Raw genomic sequence first — 21,923 nt, 5'->3', positions numbered from 1 at the left:
AAGCAAAAAGTTTCAGGGGTGAACCTGCCAGAAGGGCTTGTCCAACAGGGCACCAGAAGACAAACAGTACGCCTCATTTTTTTGAAATACTGGAACTCAGTAACTCTGCAGAAATTATCTATAGGGCAATACATATGCAATTCAAGGTGGCTATTAGGGGCACTGGTGATGCACAACAGAGAACAAGAGATGTGTGGTTCATGTACCTAACTATCTGGGTGCAAAGCCTAAAAACAGAGAATATGAACAGGGAGCTGGAAAGAAGATGGTGCAAACTGAAAATTATAGACTTCCAGAAGTGAGAGTGCCTTGAGAGTAAGCCCAGAAATTAAATGGCACCACTGAAACACAACAATGCCATTATTTACAATAGGTGCAAAAAGATGATGATGGACGGAATGCTGAACAAATCACACATTCAACCCAGTCACAATTCTGGGTTAAATTCATCTTTTTTTGCCCCCTATGCCATTCCAGTTTAGACCCAGCCATATGCAAATCAGTCTTGACCCTGCTCCCTATGGGAAAGTCCAGCCCGAACTGCCAGGCCAGTTGCTCCCTGGAACAGGAACAAGCATCCTGGGACCGGTTTTGGGGTATCATCCCTTATCAACCAGGCTAGCTTGAATCTGGTGGCGTAGCGAGCATGGTGAATAGCGGTTTGTTCAAAGTTCAGAGATATATTTCATATTTGTTGAGTTATGATTATTTATTTATTTGTCCCTTAGCAATGAAGCAGTAATGAGATTTTTCCATTACGTAGGATTTACAGGACTGTAGCCCACAAAGAAATGATCAAACAAGGTTCGTCTCTTGATGACTAAACTAAGTGAATTTATCATTATTACTCTTGCCTGTCTGAAAATAGCTACAGCTGAGGTCCACAAATGTATGAGGGAGTAAGTTAGTCATCCCTCTCACCTTTCTACTATTGTTGTGCTTGTGGTAAGTAATGTGCATGATACTCAGCAGACAACAGTGTGCACCCCGCGCGCAGGCAGGCACTGACCTGCAGAAGGCAGAAGAAATGCAAGAGACACTGATCAGACAGACAAAGGTTTTTGGAAGGTCACAAGAACGGATTTCCCTTCAAAGTCTTCACTATTTGGAAATTCCTAAACCAAAAGGTCCTTCTACCAGAAAGCACCAAGACCAAGAGGACAAGGATTTGCCAAATATTTTTCTAAACCAAAAACTCATAACATTTCGTGTATCAGCTTCTCGGAGCGGCCTGTGTGTACCTCGGCAAAGATCCAATTTTGATTAAAAAAAAGTTAATGCAATAACTGCAGAGGAGCCTCAGGCATGCTCACTGCGCCGTCCTTGGGAGTCATTCCGGGTACACCAATTCATGAAATGACCTGCTAATAAATGCAAAGCCTATAATTTAATGACTGTCATCGGAACACTGCTTTGGTGTACTTTAAATCCTAGCTACACCTGTATTTCTTCTCACCATACCCAGGCTCCGCTTTCTTCCCACTTATCATGTTTACTGTCTCCTCCCCTTGAAGATTATGCTGAATCTTAGATTGCTTTACGTGGAATATTTTGTAATTGGCGAAACTTATTCCTTCTATCTCTGCATTTTAACACCTGTTTAAAACTATTTTCGTTAATTTCTGGGCTGATTATTTTTTTTGTCGTGTACTATTAATAGCATGCATGCATTTTTGTTTTGCAGATACAAGAAATAAAAGTACATAAAATACAAAGGAACCGTCTGCTAGTCGCAGCTTTCTGGGCTACTCCCGGTCACGTTTGAGTATTCTATTATAAAGAGTATATCTGCGCATGATAGTAATAACCTGAGCAAGCATAAACACACTTCCTAACTTTGTTTCTTTATTCTTCTCTGAGGGAAAGCCAATCTTCCCCATTCCATTACAACTCCACCGATTTTGGATGCGTCCCCTTTCCATTCGTGCTCTACAAATGGATTCACTTCTGCTCTAGCCACGAGTAAATCTTTGAGCATTTCCAGAGCGGCAATGACTTGCAGATGGGTTAGTGAAAACTAACACAGGTTTACGTTTGTGGGGGTGTAAACCATTCCACGGGATTCACCTCATGGAATTCCGACTGCCCTCCCAAAGGAGCAGATTTAATCACATCGAAGTCTCCTTGTGAGTAAATCCTTTTACAGTCCAAAAACTACTTTTGTGAATTGCGAGAGTTGTAATGTGCTCTAAAAGAATCTGCACATTTCAGTACACTCACAAACCGCTATGTGAATCCGCTTCATTCATTTTTAAGTGTGATGTTTCTGACACACTAAGGGTCTACTTACGAGGTACTTGTAAACCGAAGCTATAGGGTGTGGCAGCACTGATTGCAGACGGTAATTCGACAAGTGCACCATGCACAAGTGAGTTACTGACCTCAAATGGGGAATAACTGGGTTGCAAAAACACCAATAGATGGACAGAATGCAGAACAATGTCATACATTCACCCCAGTACAGAATAACTGGGTTGAACACAAATTACCAGGTCATTTTCAACATGCAAATTCCTCATTCTGAGGACATTTTTGCTCCCATTTGCCATCTACTCTAGGTGGGTGGTAAATGAGGGCAAGCGATCTAGGCAGGGCGAGGGACACAGGGTTGGGTGGGTGACAGGAGCGATGGGCAGGAAGGCGTGCAATGCCCACAGGGCTAAAAGGGCTTTAGCCCCCCTACACCCCACCCGTCTCAGCCCGGACTGCTGAACCTTGAGCTGTGGTGGCATTGGCAGGGCAGTGTCAGGAGTCTCATCCTAGCCACACCCACGTTTTTTACAGGTCTTTAAAAGACCATTTGCATGCCTTTTGTGAAGTGGTTAACGAGGCTTTGTTTTGTTCACTGGTTCCAGTACACCCTGGGTCCCCCACTCTGCCTATTCCTTACCTCTGTATTTCATTTTTACTGCCACACAGTGGAGGAATGCATTTAGTGGAAAGGCATCTCAGGAGTAGGGATGCCACCTTTCCAAAAGAAAACCACCGCCCATTTGCTGTTGTTTAAAGGGTCTGCAAAGGCCTCGCCTTGACACTAAATAGGGCTGTTAAATGAAATGGTATGCATTCATTTGTAACATGACTTTTCGGTCTTTGTTTCCATTTGCTTAATTAAACCTAAAGTGTAATTATTAGTCATGGATCATTAATGCAGCCCTAGAACACATTTAAAAGTGCTTTCGATTTAGATGTGTTGTTTGAAGTATTCACAGATGAGTGCAAAAAATACCAGCTTTAGGTGATTTTGCTTATATTTGTACTGGCTGGGACATCAAAATACCGGTGATGCTGGCAGTTCGAATTAACTGCCAGGGCTGGTTTGCGTTCTCAGTCCGGCACTCACATCGATCAAACTGCACTCTCACTGCTCACCATGCCATTCACCCTCCTCCTACCGTGCACTCACATGAGCACACCACTCACCCTGCATGCACATGACACTCCGCTCACTTGTCACTTTAACCGTTCACCCTACACTTACAGTGATAACACTGCAGTCACGCTGTTACCCTGTACTCACACCGTTCAGCCTCCTCTTACCCTGCGCTAACACGAGCATACTGCTCACCTTGCACTCACAGCGACCTCACTGCGCTCATGTCCCTTGCCATGAACTCACGCTGTTCTCCCTCCACTTACCTTGCGGCCACATGAGCACACCACTCGCCCTGAACTCCCGCTTTTCACCCTGCACTTACTGGAGCACACTATTCACCCTGCACTCATGTGAAACTTCACTCACTTGTCACTGTCAATGCCATCTCACTCAAACGGGCACAACTCTCACCATGCATTAAATTCCTCCCACTCTGCACTTTCACCCGCACCCAAACTCATATGTCACATCACTCACCCTACTCTCAGACTGCACTCACTTAGGCACTCCTGTGACTCACACCTTTCACTCATGCGGGCACAGCACTCATGCTGTACTTTCACCACACAAACAAGAAAAGCCCTCACCTTGGAGTCACAGCACTCACCCTTCACTTCCTCCTCTCACCCTGCATTTATACCGACAAACCTCTCAGCCTGCATTCACACAGGCACTCTGTTCACCCTGCCTGCACATAGGGACAATAATCTGCCGGAACTCATAGGGACATACCACTCACTCTGCACTAACTACTCTCACCATGCACCAGTCACTCTCATAGATCACCCCTCATTCTTGTTGCTCACCCTGCACCACACACACAGGCACACCACTCACCCTGCATTTACAGCTCTCACACCAGCCTGCACTCACTCCTCTCACCCGACGCTCACATGGGCAGTTCGATTCATGTAACTCACCTGACACTCACATAGGCACATCTTCCACCCTACACTCGCTCCACTCACGCTGCTCTCACTCACCCTATTCACCATCACTTACATGAGCACACCTCTTACTCTGTACATATAAAATTTACACAACTCTCTTAAATATACACATATTTCTAAAAAGGCGCCCACAGAATACCTGCTCTTTCCATAGTACTAAATGCCTACTTAATTCCATCTGTAATAACGGGGCTGGTGCAAGAGGGGAGAGTGGACTGAGAATGCGGGATAGCAGAATAGGGCTGAGGCTTTGGGGTAAGATTCTGGATTGAGGATCATGTGACACCTTCAGCCATTCCTGGCTTTCCATTCACCACAATGCTTCATTCCGGGACATGTAGTTTTTTTTTTTTTTACATTGTAAGTTGGGTCTCAAACAACGAAAAAACACAAAGTGTTACTGGATAAACTCCATGGTTGCCGAAATCAAGCATTTCATCAGATCAGTTGGATGCTGTGATATTACATGTTGGACAGTGGATTAGTTAATTTCCAATACTGTAACTGTTTGATTCACACGTGAAACCAAATATATGCCCCGTACAGCTATTTTAAGGAAGTGTACTATTCATTCACACCCTACTTGTAACAAACATTGACAAGGCAATATATTATTATTTTTGAATAGCGTATATAGAATATGTTTTTGTTAAGCAACAGTAAAAGGAAAGGCAGGTATAGCAGAGGTATAAGGGCAAGATTTTCTAACACAATTAAAGCAGATTGGCTAATGGAATGGGAGTGGCAGTGTGTCTGTGTTTTAAGTGTGACAGAAAACAAATGTACAAAACAGTGCAAGAAATATAGTGAGAACGTGTGTGAGAGAATGTGTTACAGCTGACCCGCTACCTCGAAGTTAACAACATCCTGGACCCTTCCCAATCCGGTTTTCGCAGCAACCACAGCACCGAGACCGCCCTCATCGCCGCCACTGACGACATCCGGACCCTGAGGGACAAAGGAGAAACAGCCGCCCTCATCCTCCTGGACCTATCAGCAGCCTTTGACACGGTCTGCCACCGCACCATATCAGCACACCTCCATGACGCCGGTATCCAAGAGAAGGCCCTGGCCTGGACCACATCCTTCCTCTCCGGCAGAACCCAGAGCGTCCGCCTCCCACCCTTCCGCTCCAAAACCACCGAGATCATCTACGGCGTCCCACAGGGATCCTCCCTCAGCCCGACGCTGTTCAAAATCTATATGGCCCCCCTCGCCCACGTCGCACGACAACACAACCTCAACATCATCTCCTACGCTGACTACACCCAGCTGATCATATCCCTCACCGAATATCCCCACACCGCCAAAGCTAACCTCCACAGAGGAATGAAGGCCGTAGCCGACTGGATGAAGGACAGCAGACTGAAGCTGAACTCAGACAAGACAGAGGTCCTCATTCTCGGACTCACCCCATCAGCCTGGGACGACTCTTGGTGGCCCACGTCACTAGGCACAGCCCCGGAACCCACGGACCACACACGCAACCTGGGGGTCATCCTCGACTCCACTCTCTCCATGACCAGGCAAGTCAACGCCGTCTACGCATCCTGCTTCAACACCCTCCGTATGCTCCGCAGGATCTTCAAATGGATCCCCCTCGACACGAGAAAAACCGTTACCCAGGCCCTCATCACCAACAGACTCGACTACGGGAACGCCCTCTACTCAGGAACTACAAACAAGCTCCTGAGACGACTCCAACGCATCCAGAACGCCTCGGCCCGACTCATCCTCGACGTCCCCCGCCGCAGCCACATCACACTCCACCTGAGAGGCCTGCACTGGCTCCCCGTCAACAAAAGGATCACCTTCAAGCTCCTGATCCACGCACACAAAGCACTGCACAACACCGGACCCACCTACTTCAACAACAGACTCAGCTTCCACACCCCCACCCGAACCCTCCGCTCAGCCAACCTCGCCCTCGCCACAGTCCCTCGCATCCGAAAAACCACCGCCGACGGCAGATCCTTCTCCTACCTCGCCGCCAAGACCTGGAACACTCTCCCCACCATCCTACGACAGACCCAGGACCTGCTGGCCTTCAGAAGACTCCTCAAGACCTGGCTCTTCGACCAGTAGCACCCCCCCCCCCCTCCCCAGCGCCTTGAGACCCTCTCGGGTATGTAGCGCGCTTTACAAATGCAGTGATTGATTGATGCATGCAAGTGTGCTGCTGGTCTAGTATACTGGAGGTTATTTCTGCCTTATGGACAAGGGCACTATTAGCATATGGATGGGTGATGTTACCCATGGCAAACTAAAGGACCTGACATGTTTCTACGAAGACACCATTATTAGCTGTGGGGCCTCGAACTGTCTAGCTGAGAAAGCTGCTAAACCAGTCATTCCCAGTGGCAGGGACACAGAACATGCACCACCAGACCTGGCCCAAGGCCCTGAGATAATGCACGTAATTCTTAGCATATGGAGTGGATCCATAGCAAAATGTTGGAACTGATATTTGAGGTAACTCCTGTCATAAGATTTCCTGTACTCATTTTATAGTGCGTATCAATGGCAAAATGCTGACCCTCGTACATCAGAGATAGCTTTTAGAGGTACCCATGACTGTGGCTGAAATATGCATGGTACATTTCTTGTACTGTCATATTGAATGTACTCCTTGGTATAACAGGCTCAACCATGAAAAAATGATGACTTTGGTATAGTGGAAGTAATTTCTGTCTTAATACATTTGAAAAAAATGATACACAAGACTTTTTTGGCAGCCTGTTTCCATTCATTTCAAGTGTGCCACCAGTGTTATACGTAAACCAAGGACACATGTCAAGCAGGATTTGACATTCAAGTAGGATGTGACACTGTAATATCAAAAAAGTTGCTCACAGACCCACACTGCATATTCGGTCAGGTTCACAGGAGTCAGCTCTGCTTATTCAAGCCAGCCTATTCTTTACTCCTGGGACGCACTTCACACTTTTCTCACACCTGTTCAAATGCTAATTACAGGTTAGCAGTAGTGAGAGTGCAAATGCAAATGTAACACCCAGGAACTTCAGGCAGGGAAAAGGTAAATTTCTAAAAGTTACTTTTCTCTAATATTTATTAAACATTTGACCTCACCATTGAGTTGGATTCTTAATAACTATTAAAACTATTTGTTTATATTTCTAGCTAGTTCCATCCCAGAGATACAAGATTTGGATTTGAATCTGAACTCTAGTTTTCTACACCGGACAGGTAGGTCTGCCACAGTAAAAAATAGCTTTTTGGGGCCAGTCACTGTTAGGACGTTAACATAACATTTCTTCAAGTCCTACTTTTATATACCATAGACCCTTCCTTGTGGACATTGAGGCGTACATAGGGGTGAGATTAATATTTAAAGGGGAGGTTTTGACCTGTCAATAGAGTTTATTTTGAAATACTGAATTGCAGTTTTCACAGTGCTACAGTCAGGCTATATCGGTAGGTCTGAAGCCATGTTTACATTGTCTCTGTAGGAAATGACACTATAGGTCCTGCACTCCACTAGGGATATTGAACTTAAAAGTCCTGGGTACAATTTGTACCATATAATAGGGACTTTACCACTAGTTAGCAGGGATAAAGTGCATAGGGTTCTAACACCAGAAAAATCATAGGGTCCAGAAAAAGGCAAAATATACAGGTGACCAAGCAGAAAAAAGATAGGACTTCCTACAATCAGTGTGGCAACCATTTTTGTGCAGCAATCATCATCTTTAACCTAGTAAAAAGGGCTTTTAAAAATACATGTGATCTTAGATTAAAAAAAAATAATCAAGAAATCGATAAAATAAAATGTAAACATACTAATTCATTTTTATCAAGAAATAGTATGGCAATGTCAAATATAAGATAAAGTTATTGTTTATTACAATTACATATTTAAAATATGAATGCAATACATTTATGACGAATTACAAAATGAAAATCTTCTGGTTTCTGGCAAACCTGTGAAACCGAAGGTTCATTTGAATGGCCAATAACACCCATCCAAGATGCTCATCATTTAAAAAAATGACCAGCTGCCAACAGGATAGTTTAGTAAATACAAGTATTTGCAGCATGCTCGAAGATATTTTTGGTGATCGAAAAAAGATAAGCAGCTTTAAAAATAATTTGGGGCTGCACAGCACCGCGAGAGGCAGGCATCATGATTATGGTCTTTCCCTATTAAACACAATAGAAAGTAAGCTAAAATGCTTGAATCTGACTTAATGAATGTTAAAATATTTTAAGAAATGTTTTTCCTAAACAATTATTGATATTATATCAAAGGTAATGAAAACGTGTGGCATAACGATCGCATAGTATTTATATAAGGCAAGGCACCAGGTCAAACAGAGTATGAATCATGCCATCAGAGAGATTTCCTAATCTTTTGTCTGGAAAAATTGAATTTTTGCAAGGGCAACCACCTGCTCACATCACACCTGTGCTGGTACTGGGAAACAGCCATAACAACGCATGCCTTACATTGCATGCCTTTACATCGCGGTCGTTACAATGACCGCGTTGTTACAACGTGAACTATTACATCGCAAGTCGTTTCAACGACTTGCTGTAGGGAGGGCGCACTGGTGTTGGATTTACCAACCAACACCTTCCCTGCAGTTGCACAACCTGCAGTAGGAATAGCAAATTATAATATTCCTAAATCCAGCGCGTCCCCTACAGCAAGTCGTTGAAATGACTTGCGAAGTAATAGTTTGTGTTGCAACAACGCGGTGGCTGTAACAACTGCGTTGTAAAGGCATGCGATGTAAGGCATGCGAAGTAAAGGTATTTACTTGCTGATACTACACACAGCATAATATGCTGAGTGTGCCAGCAGCATTAGTGCTGTTGCTACAAGCCGCTGATCTGAAAATGAAGCTGCTGTAGCTGTCACAATGTGCTGGGAGTCTCTCTTATGGGTGTAACTACGGGTTGGGGAAAGGTAGATAACAGTGGCAGCATTTTATTTAAGGCTGCTGCAGTGGAAAAAGAGTCCCCTGAAGACTGCAGTGGAAAGATGAAGCAAATATTGTCAGAACATCTAGAGACCAAAATGTTCCTGAGTAGGACAAAGGGACAAACACAAGAATAGGGAGGTAAAACAATGAATCAAAAGAAGACAACAATCCTGAGCAAGTGGTGGAACAAAAGTCCACTTTAAATATGTTATGTACTGTAAACAACCAGTCTAGCTATACACAGCAAAAGTTGACTGTAAACGCAAACTAAGAATGAAAATCCCAGAAGCGCTGAATGGGCAGCACAAAAGCCTGCACTTCTCTTTGCCCCGTTTGTTGGGATTTCCATAATGATGCACAAGGGGCATACTGCTGAGCCCTGGTCTTTGGTGCATCTGATGCATGATGAGACTGTAGTGTCCGTGCAAAAGAATAACCACATGAGAGGAAATGCAGAACAAAGAAAAGGGGACACATTTGCCTTGGAGACTGCGAGAGAATTTAAAGGTTTACTGGGTGTTTGTTGAATGTGTTCATAACCATTATCAAGAAAAACACGGATCTCTAAGGAATGATCTTCCAATACACCCAGGCCTAACACTACAAAGAACTTGAACCTCCCCCCCAGACAAGCATCCATTCACTATTTTGTTTGGTCTGTACATTGTATATTGTACCTACTTTGAACACGACTTCAATCTAACTGTATTGGTTCTATTCTGAAGCAGACAGTCCGGATGTCGAGGCAGGACAGAGCATTGATCCTAAATGCTCCCAACCCTCTAATGAACACACAGGCAGCATGATAGGCGGATGCAGGAGAAATGGAAGATAAGGAATGGCAGGAAGCAAAAATGGCAGGAAGCAAAAATGGCTGCCAGAGCGCTGGTCATACCTTCTATCCGTAGACTAATTCAATGTAATTATTTCCACTGGAACTATTACAGCCCGGAAAGGCTTTGGAAGATGGGCAAAGTGAGCAACTCCCTCTGTGTTAGGTGCACAGAGGCCACATGAACCTTCCATTTATGTAGTCTGTGAGTCCTCTCCCTCCCATTCAGAGATACTGAAGGGAGATACATGAGGCCCTCAGGCACACTATAGGTACCCCACTTAAACTAGAATCCAAGGTGGTGCTGCTGGGAATCATGGGCGGTTGGGTAGGGAGCAAGCTCCGAGAGCTCTGGTGGGAGTGGGATTCATGGTGGCCAAAAAAGACATTGTCCAGTACTGACATAAAGACCGCCCACCACCATTCGAAGGATGGTATAGAGGTATGGATTATTGTGCGATGGCTAAGAAAGTGGTCTATAAGAGGAGAGGCTGTGTGGAAAAAATGCCAAAAATTATAGGGACCGGGGCTGAGCGGTCAACTTGAATATTAATTGAGAAGAGTGGTTTCCCTCAGCAGTTTCTTTTTGTCTGTAGGAGTGCCAACATGAATGTAACTATAAGCGCTCGTCCCCATGACTCTTGTGTTATTTGCCATTGTTTTTATGATTATTCTAGTTTTGCAAAATAATAAATAAGCTAAATATATAAAAAAAGAAGAACAATTTGCCTCACATACAAAGCACTACACCTTAACAAACCTCACTACTTGGCAGGAAGGATCATCAATTCAGGAGATTCAAAGTCTTGCATAGAAATTACAAAAATCGCCTGGAATCCACCCTTTTAAGAAAAGGAAAACCAAAAATCTAAGTCCATTGCTGAATCTTTGCTATTGCTTCATTATCCAAACGCTTTTTCCCTGGCCTCCTACATCTACAGTGTTTTCCCTCTAACTTCAAAGGACCCTTTACCTTGGGGGTGAAGCTGTCAACCATCCCTTTTTCACTATCTCCTCAAATTCCTGCCCTCAACAAATAATGGACTCTCCTCTCACACTCCACTGTTTAACCCTGTCTGATCTCTTCTTCGATTACTCTTGCCTCCCCCCCAACACCAACCTGAACCCTGCAGGTCGCCATTTCTCTACCCAGACATCTTATCTAGATGTACTTCCTCGTCTCCATCCCACCTCAGACCTGTAAGCCCTACAGTCTTGAGTAGGTCTACGTTCTTCAGGAGCCACTAGTTCCTGTGTTGACCTTCACATCCATCCTTATAGAAATCAGCCACCTCTTTGCCAGTCTGGAACTTTCTACTTTCGAATGGGTTCCTCTCTCTGCCCCTGCACTTTAGACATCTCTATTCTGTAATCAGCCCTCAGACCTTTGAGCGCAGAACTCCTGTGGATCACAATGCTAAAATAGCTTAGAGCAGATACATACATAAATGGACCACACTATCATTTACTTACAAGGTCCGGCAAAGAAGGATTAATCATGTAATTTTTCACCACCCAGCAAGTCGGCTCATGAGAGAAAAAACAAGTACTCATAAGACAGTGGTGTTTCCTCTGTAATTAAGGACCTTATTTATGTCTTCTTGTCTTCTGTTCTTTTTCTAACTGAAGTTATACTTTCTCTATTTTTCAGCATATTTAACTGTAGCAAAAAGAATCAAACACAGAAATATAATGTTATAGGCCTGGTCCTGAAAAAGAGAGATTTGGTTAATTTAATGAAGCTTCATAATATCTCAATAGTATTCCAGACCTTAATCAAAAAGTATGAATAGATGCACTAATGCTTGAGGTAAGGGTACATTATTTCTAAGAGATTTAAGCATAAATGTACTGCCAGTCACAGATGTAAAACCCCCTATGACACAGAGCTGGCAATGCTCTTGCTGAACCTCATGGTTCTCCCAATCAAACTTACTTGTGTAGATGTGGACATTAGAGTGGAATGGTGTTGGGTTTATATAGGGTGATAATCTTATGCTCATTTTCCAAACCCTTGGAAGAGGAACCGCAGCGGAGGTGGCAGACCAAACTACAACAAGACATTACTGTAAATGAATTGTCCAATTATGGACACTCATTGCACAAGCTACAGTAAGTCTGAATGAAGTTGAACAACTTCAAGATCCTTCATCACTGGTATTGAACTCCAGACACACAGTATAGGGCAGGCATTCTAGGTCACTTTGCTTGCTGAAGAGGTGTACAGGCAGGTTGTGACCTCCCACGTCCTATGGTCCTGCCCCAAGCAGGACTCATACTGGTCAGAAATTGGGAGAACACTGAAGGACACTTACACACTTCCTCTTAAGACATCAGTTAGTCTTGCCATACTGCATGACTATTTGGACTTCCCAAACATCATACACCATCAAGGAAGGTGGCAGCCCACAGCACTGGCTATGGCCATGGCGACGGTCAGTATACTGAGACACTGATGCTCACCCACACTTCCAACCCATGGAGAATGGATAGCCAAAATGTTTTGAATGGCAATCTGTAAGAAGGCCTTCCACAGACTGCAGGGCCAATGGTGATTTTCAAACAGGTACGAGTCCTGCTCTTTCAGGAAAAGAGAGCATGGCTGGGCTCATATGATGCTGGATTAGGGAAGCCACCTACATGGGCAGATACCAGATAACTGTGTTTGGTTGACATCATATCACCCCCCACGATTTCACACCCTACCTTAATATCTCAAATTCTTGCCATATTCTTTTGTTTTGAACATCTCACAGGGATAACATTATCCCTATTCATTACCCTACATTTAGGCAGCATACATCTAAGGGAATAAAACACAGACCGAGGCCAGACCTTGTGTTGAGTGGTGCTCTGGCTAATATGCATTAGGACCACATGGCCAATACGCACCTCATTACACTTGAATCTTTTATACTGTTTAGCAAAACGTGTACTGTCAGACAGCTCTTGAGACTTCTATTACGCTTTACAGAATACTAGATAATGCTGGATTGACTCATCGTACAACTGGTTATCGAAATCAAGCTTAAGCTTTATGCTGTTTCACAGTATAGTTCTGAAAATGGCTGATATTGCGTATCTCTCTATACACTGAGATTGCTCACTTGCTTGTATTTTTCTTTGTGTACACAGCTAGACAACTGTTTAATGCCAACAGCTTGGAGTTCAGAGCTTACTGTCTGACTGTCATATTTGCACTATCTGAAATGTTTAAAAATTCAGTAAAGGATCGATTAGAAAACATTGATTTAATGAACTGATTACTTAAAATGGGGTGCCTTTTGTAGCATTACCTATTCTGATCACTCTATCACCAAGAGATTGGAACAAACTGTGGTAACCTGAGCTATCTGAACTGATCTAGGACACAATAATAAACTTGCTGGTAAATATTGTCTAAAATGACAGGTCCAAAATTAGCATTACCGGCAGATATGTATGCAATATTTACAACTTGTCTGGATTTCTTTGAGGACTAACTGGCTGACACATGGTTTCTGTTGACATTACTGTACTAGTAACACAATGCTGCAGCAGACATTCATGGAAATTAATTGAATAGGTGCATTATCACGGGCACACCAGCCCTTAATTTCTCTAAATGTCTTTAATGCTCTGGAGAGGAAAAAATGTCCAATCACTCAACACTTTTTTCTTTAAGGAGTGATTCTCCACTTTGTACATAAGGAGGCCATTTGTCCGTTTGTAAAGTAGAATGGTGAACAATGTTTGGTTTCAGAGGCTGATATTAATATTGAAGGTTGCAAGATAACAGGAAGTCCTTGGAAAAAACCCTGCATTATTTGGAAAAAGGTAATTGGTTTGAAAGTTTTTCAAATTCAGAAACCACGACCATAAACTGAAAGTTTGTGGCATATAGTCTCCACTGCATAACAAATCTGCAGTGGAAACTGCCTTTTTGCACTATTCATGAGTGTTCCTGGAGTTTATCTGCTGACATTAAGTGCCACAAGGCTTTTGCAGCAAGGCTACTTTTGTGTGCTTACCATATACCCATGCTTTTTTTACTAACAACGCGGGATTGAAAGGGGTGAGATCTTGGTCTAGACCTATGCATTTATGACAAATTTCAAAGAAGTATCTGGCAGTGCCTTTGTATAGCCTGGGTCTCCAAGGCCAAGCTGACACTCTCCTGTTGTCATTCTAACTTGTATAAAGTGACCATTTAGACATACCTTCGTGGAGCCTTACCACAACCATAATTCTCTAGACCAAATACAAAAGTAGTGTATGGAATAAACGTCTACTTCTCAAGCTTTACTGTGTACATTCTCAAGCAATCAAACCAAAGGTTTATGTCATTTAATGTTACAAATACACTTACCTGGTCACCACAACTTCCAATGGATGTTCTTTCTTTATGAGATGTTGGAAATATTCTTCGATGGCCTGAGCAGTGAGGGCTCTCTTTATGTACGGATAATAAAGAGGGTGTCGTGCTATAACACCTGCAAGGTAAAGGACAGTAAGACAGATTTTAAGTTTTCAGTTGTGCTTTAGATACAATCCTTCATTGAACAATGCGTCTTTAAAAAACATTTCTCTTAAAAATGAGAATGTTTTTGTCTTTAGTTCTCGAATGTTTGACTGCCAGACAAAAGTATATAAAACACCTCATACAAGTACAGATGTGGCCTGGCACAAGGTGGCGGCAGAGATGGCTTTGCCATGGAGAATGCTTTTGACTGCGTGGTGCAGCAGTTTATCAGATAATTGACCAAAAAGTAAGAATCCATATGAAATAAATGAGCTCCCTACAAAAGCTTTACTCCCCCTCCTAACCTTAAGAATAAGAATAAATGAGATATTTTATAGACCATTTCGGAAGGGAACAGGTGTGAGACAGAAGTGCCTTCTCTAAGCGTTTCTGTTTACAATGGCCACAGAAAACTAAGCCTACAATAAAAATGTAAATCGGATAGAGTAACTAGATAGGAAATGGATTGTTCCTATTTGCTAATTAATTACTCCTGCAAGTAATGGACAAGAGGCACACACTGCCAATGATCAGTGGGATTCTGAAAGATTTTGAGACAGTACCAACACAAATTAAATGGAGATAACATGGAGGGATTTCTATGGAGTTGAGGCCAGAAAAAAACCCAAAAATGTTATATCCCACACACCTACTTCAATAAATACTTTAAAATTCAGCACTGCTTTCGGCCTTTGGTACAAACATATCCATTGGTCAGACAACCACAATCCTGATTGAATCCAGTCCAACGGAAATCAGGTACGGACCACAGCGTGCTTGGAAATTAAAGTGCTTTATTGCGAAAATTCACAGCATGACGCGTTTCGACCGGGTCTCCTCTATTTATTGCAAAGGCTACAGACGGGTAAGATGGATACGATACTTACTGTGCGGCTCTTCCATGGGGGTAAAATTCTTTTGGATTGTATGTTGAGCGGCTGGCCCAGCCGCGGGAGAGCTGTCACCGCAGTTGGTGTCTCCAGCTAAACGGGAATAAGTCCAACGTTGTAACAGAGTAAGAGACACAGCGGGTTAAGTTGTGGGACTGAGCATCACCCCACTTGGGATTTTAATGTGTTATACTGTGTGGCTATATCACGGAAGGAATATAGAAGCAACTAGGGTGACCAGGATGCTGCGTGAGTGGCCACGCCCACTGGGGTAGTTCCCGGATTTAAAAAGATGGCTTCTTTCCGTATGTTTTCCTACGCATCTGCCAATGATTAAGGGACATTAAAAGACCCGAAACTCTTCTGGCAAAGAACAAGGATGAAGCAGTTTCCATCTTACCAGTCTGTAGCCTTTGCAATAAATAGAGGATACAATACTTATTGTGCGGCTCTTCCATGGGGGTAAAACTCTTTTGGTGGGAGAGAGAGGGAGAGAGAAGGGGAGAGAGAGAGAGAGAGAGAGAGAGAGAGAAGGGGAGAGAGAGAGAGAGAGAGAGAGAGAGAGAGAGAGAGAGAGAGAGAAGGGGAGAGAGAGAGAGAAGGAGAGAGAGAGAGAGAGAGAGAGAGAGAGAGAGAGAGAGAGAGAGAGAGAGAGAGTGTGTGTGTGTGTGTGTGTGTGTGGGTATATATATACATATATACATATATATATTTCACGTGATTCTGTAATGTGTGTGGCTGTCTAGGGGAAAAACACAAAGCCCAACTTTTATCATCCCCAGACCTGTATCAGAGGCAGGCAGCAGGCACTAAATGGCTTATGTAAGAAAATGCCAACTTTCTAAAAGTTTGCACCCTGCTGATAATCATGATTAAATTCAAGAGAAGGAAATAATGGCAATGAAGAACTGTCACTCCGAGGACGGCGTGTATAATGGACATACTCAGAAGGAATCTCTTGCAATTCCAGTTTTTAACTTGTAAAAAGAAAAGGAATACTCGCAATACTGGACATTTAAATCCTGTTCACAATGTGGATTCACTTCTACATTTTTTCTTTTTGTGGATGTATACAGAAATGTTTATGGATGTGTTTGTTTACAGGAATGTACTGATTGCATGATATGGTTTGTTTAATAAGATGGGTTGCACACATCCATGGGTGGTAATTAGTTTTCTTTTTTTTTAAACAGTAGTTCAGGGTGGGGAGGGGAGCAACTGTTTCTTTAAGTTTCTTTCAGGTTCTAAACAGAAATAGGGACAACGTGACAAGGTCAGGATACGATCGGTTTAATTGGCTATAAATAGAGAGAGGTCAGGTGGGTGAGCTTTGCAGTTGATGTGAAGACAGGAGAAGGAGAATACGCAGTTATGGCATGGGGAGAGAAGGTAGAGGAGGCGTTAAGGTCACCGACCGCAGCATTTAAGGTAGAGTGCTTATCACCATGGGTTTGGGAAAGGTAGCTTTTTAATTAGGACTCGGGCTGGTAACAGGGAGGAGGGAAGGGTTTACCGTCTGGTAGAGGCAAGGACTTTGTGTACGAACAAGGATACGTTTCCTGCATTTATTAATTAGTTTAAAGGCAATGTTGTTCGTTTCGTAAGCACTAGTTTCAGGTACTTTTAAAGTAAAGGGAGACTAGAGTAAGTGTTGATGGGCATGTTTTTGATACATAGGGTGGGGTGTAATGATTGAAAATGTGATGGTATAAAGGTATCAGCACTGAAGGAATTAATTGCATTATGATTTGAATATCAGGTTTAGATGTTGTTTTCTGTCTTTTTCAGTTACCCCTGACGAAGGTCTAAAGAGAGGCCGAAATGCATTGGGTGCAATTTTGTGCGGTTCTGGAGTATGAACTATATACCTCCACATGCTTAAGTTGAAGCCCAGATGGGCATGTTTAAGGCGTTTGAAAATTAAATAATAAAATATCAATGAGGAATTCACTGTCATCGCAATGATTTTGAGTGACTTTTTGTGAGTGGGCAAAATTTGGACGAATTATCGACAAAACACTGGAGTACTAATTGTTTAAACTTGGTGAATTATATATTGGCTATATGACAGGGGAAAAACGCTTACTTCGCAGTGCGACGGGATGGCGCGTAAAGCACGAGCCTTTTGGACCACCTTTCTAAAAGTGGCATTTTCAGAATTCCAATTTAAAATCCAACTTCACCATAAATTATAATTTTAAACTGTGATTCCAGCGACACTAAACTTGGAAAATCTATCTCTTCACACTTGGGAATTACACTTAAAGAATGGGTTGTAATACACTTAAAGAATGTAATAAGGTAATACCACTGTTATCATATGGGAGAGATAGGCCTTGCAGTAGTGAAAAATGAATTTGAGGGATTTTCACTACCAGGACACGAAAAACTTAAAAGTACATGCCTGCCTTTTAGATGAATTGCATCCTGCCCTCTGGGTTATCCACGGCCTACCTTAAGGGAGACAAATATACAAAAGGCAAAGTTTGGCCCTTGCCAGGTCGAAATGGCAGTGTAAACTCAAAACACAGGCTATGCAATCGCAGGCCTGAGACATGGTTAAAGGGCTACTTAAGTGAGTGGCACAATAGATGCTGCAGGCCCACTGGCAGCATTTATTTACAGGCCCGTGCACATGTAGTGCACTTTATAAGTTAATTAAATATTCCAATTGGGGATGTGCCAATATTATCTTGCTCAGGGGATACAGCACAAGCACTTAAGCAGTAGTTAGCAGTGGTAAAGTGCACTAAGTCCTAAAGCCAGCCAACAACTAATTCAGAAAAAAGTGGAGGGTGAAGCTAAAAATGTTTGGGGGTGGGACCCTACAGAGAAGGCCATTTTCCAACAACATGTTCGATAACATTAGTGATTACATCACAGCAACATTCATCACAAAACTGTGCATGGCGAGGGAGCTATTTATAGTTACCTTCAGGCACAAGTTATAGTTACTAGAGATAACTATAACTAGTGAATTAGTAGTGTTTTTATTAGTTTAAAACGTTACATTGTCACTGAAATGTTCACCTAACTTTAACCTCTGAGTTAATTCAGTAAAAAACAAAATATATATCATTTTACTAAAACGTCAGACCTAAAAAGGTAACATTTCCTGACACCGCACTGATTTGCATTCACATACTAATAAACAATACTGCAGGTTATAAAGATGGACGTTTTCTAGGTGATAGGAAAGAGATGGAAAAAGGAAATGCAGAAAGTATTGAACTCAACATATTAAACAAATGAATTCCATAAAGGGAAGAATTTCGATGGGCATTAATTCATAAGCACTTTAGAGCATCAGTGCAAGGACTGAATGGAAAGGGTCTAGAGGGGAGACTGCTAGAGAGGGCGAGGTCAAAATGGACTTGATAGCATATCTTATGTTCTTGCCCTGAGATACAACAATTTAAAAAGCAAGACTGCGAGGTCAACAGTACCCCGGGGAGAGGATTTACGCACACAAACCTTTCACTTCTTTTTCTGTGCCCAAATGATATTTTATTGATTCATTTTGAGATGTCTCTCCTAAGGATACTAATAGTGGCTTACAACATATGCATTACAGTAGTGTTGTCAGCAGAAAGGCGTGCAATCAGACGAAGAAGATGCAATGTACTAAAGACAACAGGAATTGTTACACCTTCTAATACGCCCCTGGTTTTCTTTTTGTGCAATTTTTTTTTTCGTAACAGATTTTATTGGGTTTTTCCCATCGATATGACCCATCAGGGTCGCATACGTACACAGCATAGTGCAGGATAAATTGTGTTGCTATACACCCATAAAATGGAACCAAATAAAACATGAAAAACAAACAAGTGCACATTAAGCCCCAGCAACCCCCTCCTCCCCAAAAAACAGTTCGAGATTCTACGCAGTTGTGGTCCCGCAGGTCTTTGTAGCAGCATTTTTATCCTGGCCATTTTGTCTAATTTCCGCGTCTATTTGCTATTCAGCACAGGCTCTAGACTCAATCCCCGGTAATCCGCCCACCTCTGCCAAATCCTGGGATGCTTTTGAGGACATCCTCTAGCCTGGAATAATACAAATTCAAGCACCATGCAGAAGTCCATCCCCGCTTCCAAATCACCAACAGCGGCGGTTCATCTGCTTCCATCTTCATGCAATGCCTCATTTTGATAAGATAAGGCCAAGGAATAATCAATGGCGCTTATAGCAGTTTCCACCTATGCCGTTGGTGGTATGAAGGAGCAATTTCGGTGCAAAGAGGACGTCCCACACCAACCCCTCCGACGAACAGGACACCATCCCCATCTAGAAACAGGTCAGCCTACTGCAGTCCCACACCGTGTGGAGTAATGTGCCCTCTGCAGCCCAGCACCGCAGACACATGAGAGAACTTATGAGGCCCATATGCCATTTACGGCGTCTCGTGAAGTATGCCCTGTGAAGATATTTGAATTGAATCAGCCTCAATCTGGAAGATATCGCTGAACTACGAAGAGACTCAATAGCTTCTACCCAGCTGTTGTTGTCAATATGACCTAAATCTGCCTGCCACGCAGTTCGGAAGGTGGACAGCATACTGGAGCTATTAGTGACTAAAGTCTGATAGATCTGGAAGGTCTTTTGGCAAACAATTTTTATTGGGCTTTTAGGATTTAGATCTTGACAGTTACAGCAAATTAGAGAAGAACACAAATAACATCCGACAGATATATTTAGCTGTCAATACAAAAATAACAAGGGATCATGTGATACAGCTGTTTGGTGGTCAGAGTGGAAATTAAGAGTAAAATGGCAAATATCATCAGGAAGACATTTTCAGCTCGTGCGTTATATGTGGGCTGGTGAAAAGTGTACTGGTTCGTTATAAGCTGTAAATGAAGATTCATTGAGTTGCGTATATCCGCATGGTGTGGTGCTGTGGCTTACTATTTGTTCTATGTATGTCTTGATAGGATGTGTGGGACTCAAAGGGAAACAATGATCAGGGCATCCATCAATCAACTGGGAAACCCAGTGGTAGGGGAGGGCTTCAGGTTCAGGGGTGGGGGCACGAGCGATGGTGGTAGGATGTTACAGAAATGAATTAGGGGGTTTTGCAGGCCGGGGGCACTGTGGGCAGGGGGGCAGGCTTGAAGACAATTACAAGGGCTGTGCACTGCCTAGCGTGTTTCGGCAGCGTGTTTCGCACACTTCAAGGAGGGGTGGGGGGTATCTGAAGACAGGGTTCATATGATGCGTGGGGCAACAGGTTGCGCAGGGTCGAGGTATGGGACCGCTATGGGCCTCAATGGTATAAGAGTACTGGGGATCATGGAAATTGGGGGTGGGGTGTCCTCCTCAGTCAGTTCATTGAACTGCATAAGCATAGTATCCCAGGCTGGAGCTAAAGGGTGTCTGAGTATTCATCTGGCCTCTCCCCATTGTATTGTGGAGCTTTCGGCCTCACTTCTAAGGATTAATGCCCTGAGCCACTGGGGGCGGGTCAGGAGATGTTGGGCTCTCCAGTGCATGGTCAGGAAACGTTCGGCCAGCAAAACATGCCCTCACTTTGTGATATTTCCTCCTAGGAGATGCCTAGGGTTGGAGCCTCCCAAGAGTTTAGTGTTGTAAGTTCTGTGACAGGGGCCCCAAGGAGGTGTGTATAGTGCACAAGACACTGGATATGCTTGGGCATGATCAAAGCATATGGCGGAGGTCGGCCACCTGTGCATGGCATCAAGGGCAGATGAGACTGGCCGCGGGCAACATGCGGTTTAGCCAGATCAGTGTGAGATAAGCCCTATGGAGGACCATATATTGTATGTTTTTAAAACAAGCATTTCTGGAGATGGTCTGGGGCACTCCTGGGCTCTGGACCATTCAGTGTAGTGGAGAGGTCTCGCCTACAGGGGTCGAAGGTGCGCCAGTAAGGTTCCTGTGTGTTTCCTGATCGCTTTATAGAACCATGTGATGAGAGGTCATCTTCTCCACATGATGTATGGGGAATATATCACTGTGCGTGTTGGTGGTTCTTCATCTATCACTCCCCATAGTGAGCAGAGCGCCACCAGTAGTTGCCTGTGTGTTAAGAACAGACCCGGGGAATATTATAGTCTTGGCGCATTTGATCAAATGTGAGGATCAGGGCATCATGAAAGAGGTCTCCAACTGTGTGTAGGGAGTAACTGTGGCATTCTGATAGCTGTTCAGCCATAAAGGGTCCCAAAGGATCCTCGTAAGCCCTGGAGGGCTATTGCAAGGGGTAGGAGATACCTGTTTTGTCAGCTGGGAGACCCTGGCTAGGCATTTTCGTGTGACCCACATGTGGAGGGACTACGACCGCGCAGTACTAGATCGGGGTGCTGCTGCACTCGTCCTTCTCGATCTGTCAGCAGCATTCAACACTGTTGACTACAAGCTTCTCATTAGGAATTAAAGATAAAGCACTATCACTAATCTCATCCTTCCTT

At 43.5% G+C, this 21,923-nt stretch overlaps 1 protein-coding gene across 1 annotated transcript in view; it reads right to left on the bottom strand.

The window, feature by feature from the left end:
- LOC146862495 (uncharacterized) overlaps positions 1-21,923 on the bottom strand; it is a 596,942-nt gene that overhangs the window by 42,822 nt on the left and 532,197 nt on the right. Inside the window, exon 18 of the mRNA XM_085641700.1 lies at positions 14,453-14,576. Within this exon, the coding sequence (XP_085497826.1) occupies positions 14,453-14,576 (124 nt within the window). The remainder of the gene's footprint in view (positions 1-14,452; positions 14,577-21,923) is intronic.

Source organism: Triturus cristatus, chromosome 2_2 (genome assembly GCF_964204655.1).
Source record: "Triturus cristatus chromosome 2_2, aTriCri1.1, whole genome shotgun sequence".
In the NCBI taxonomy this organism is placed as follows: Eukaryota; Metazoa; Chordata; class Amphibia; order Caudata; family Salamandridae; genus Triturus; species Triturus cristatus.
Note: the sequence above shows the minus strand (reverse complement) of the source record. Positions and strands in the feature narration are given on the sequence as shown.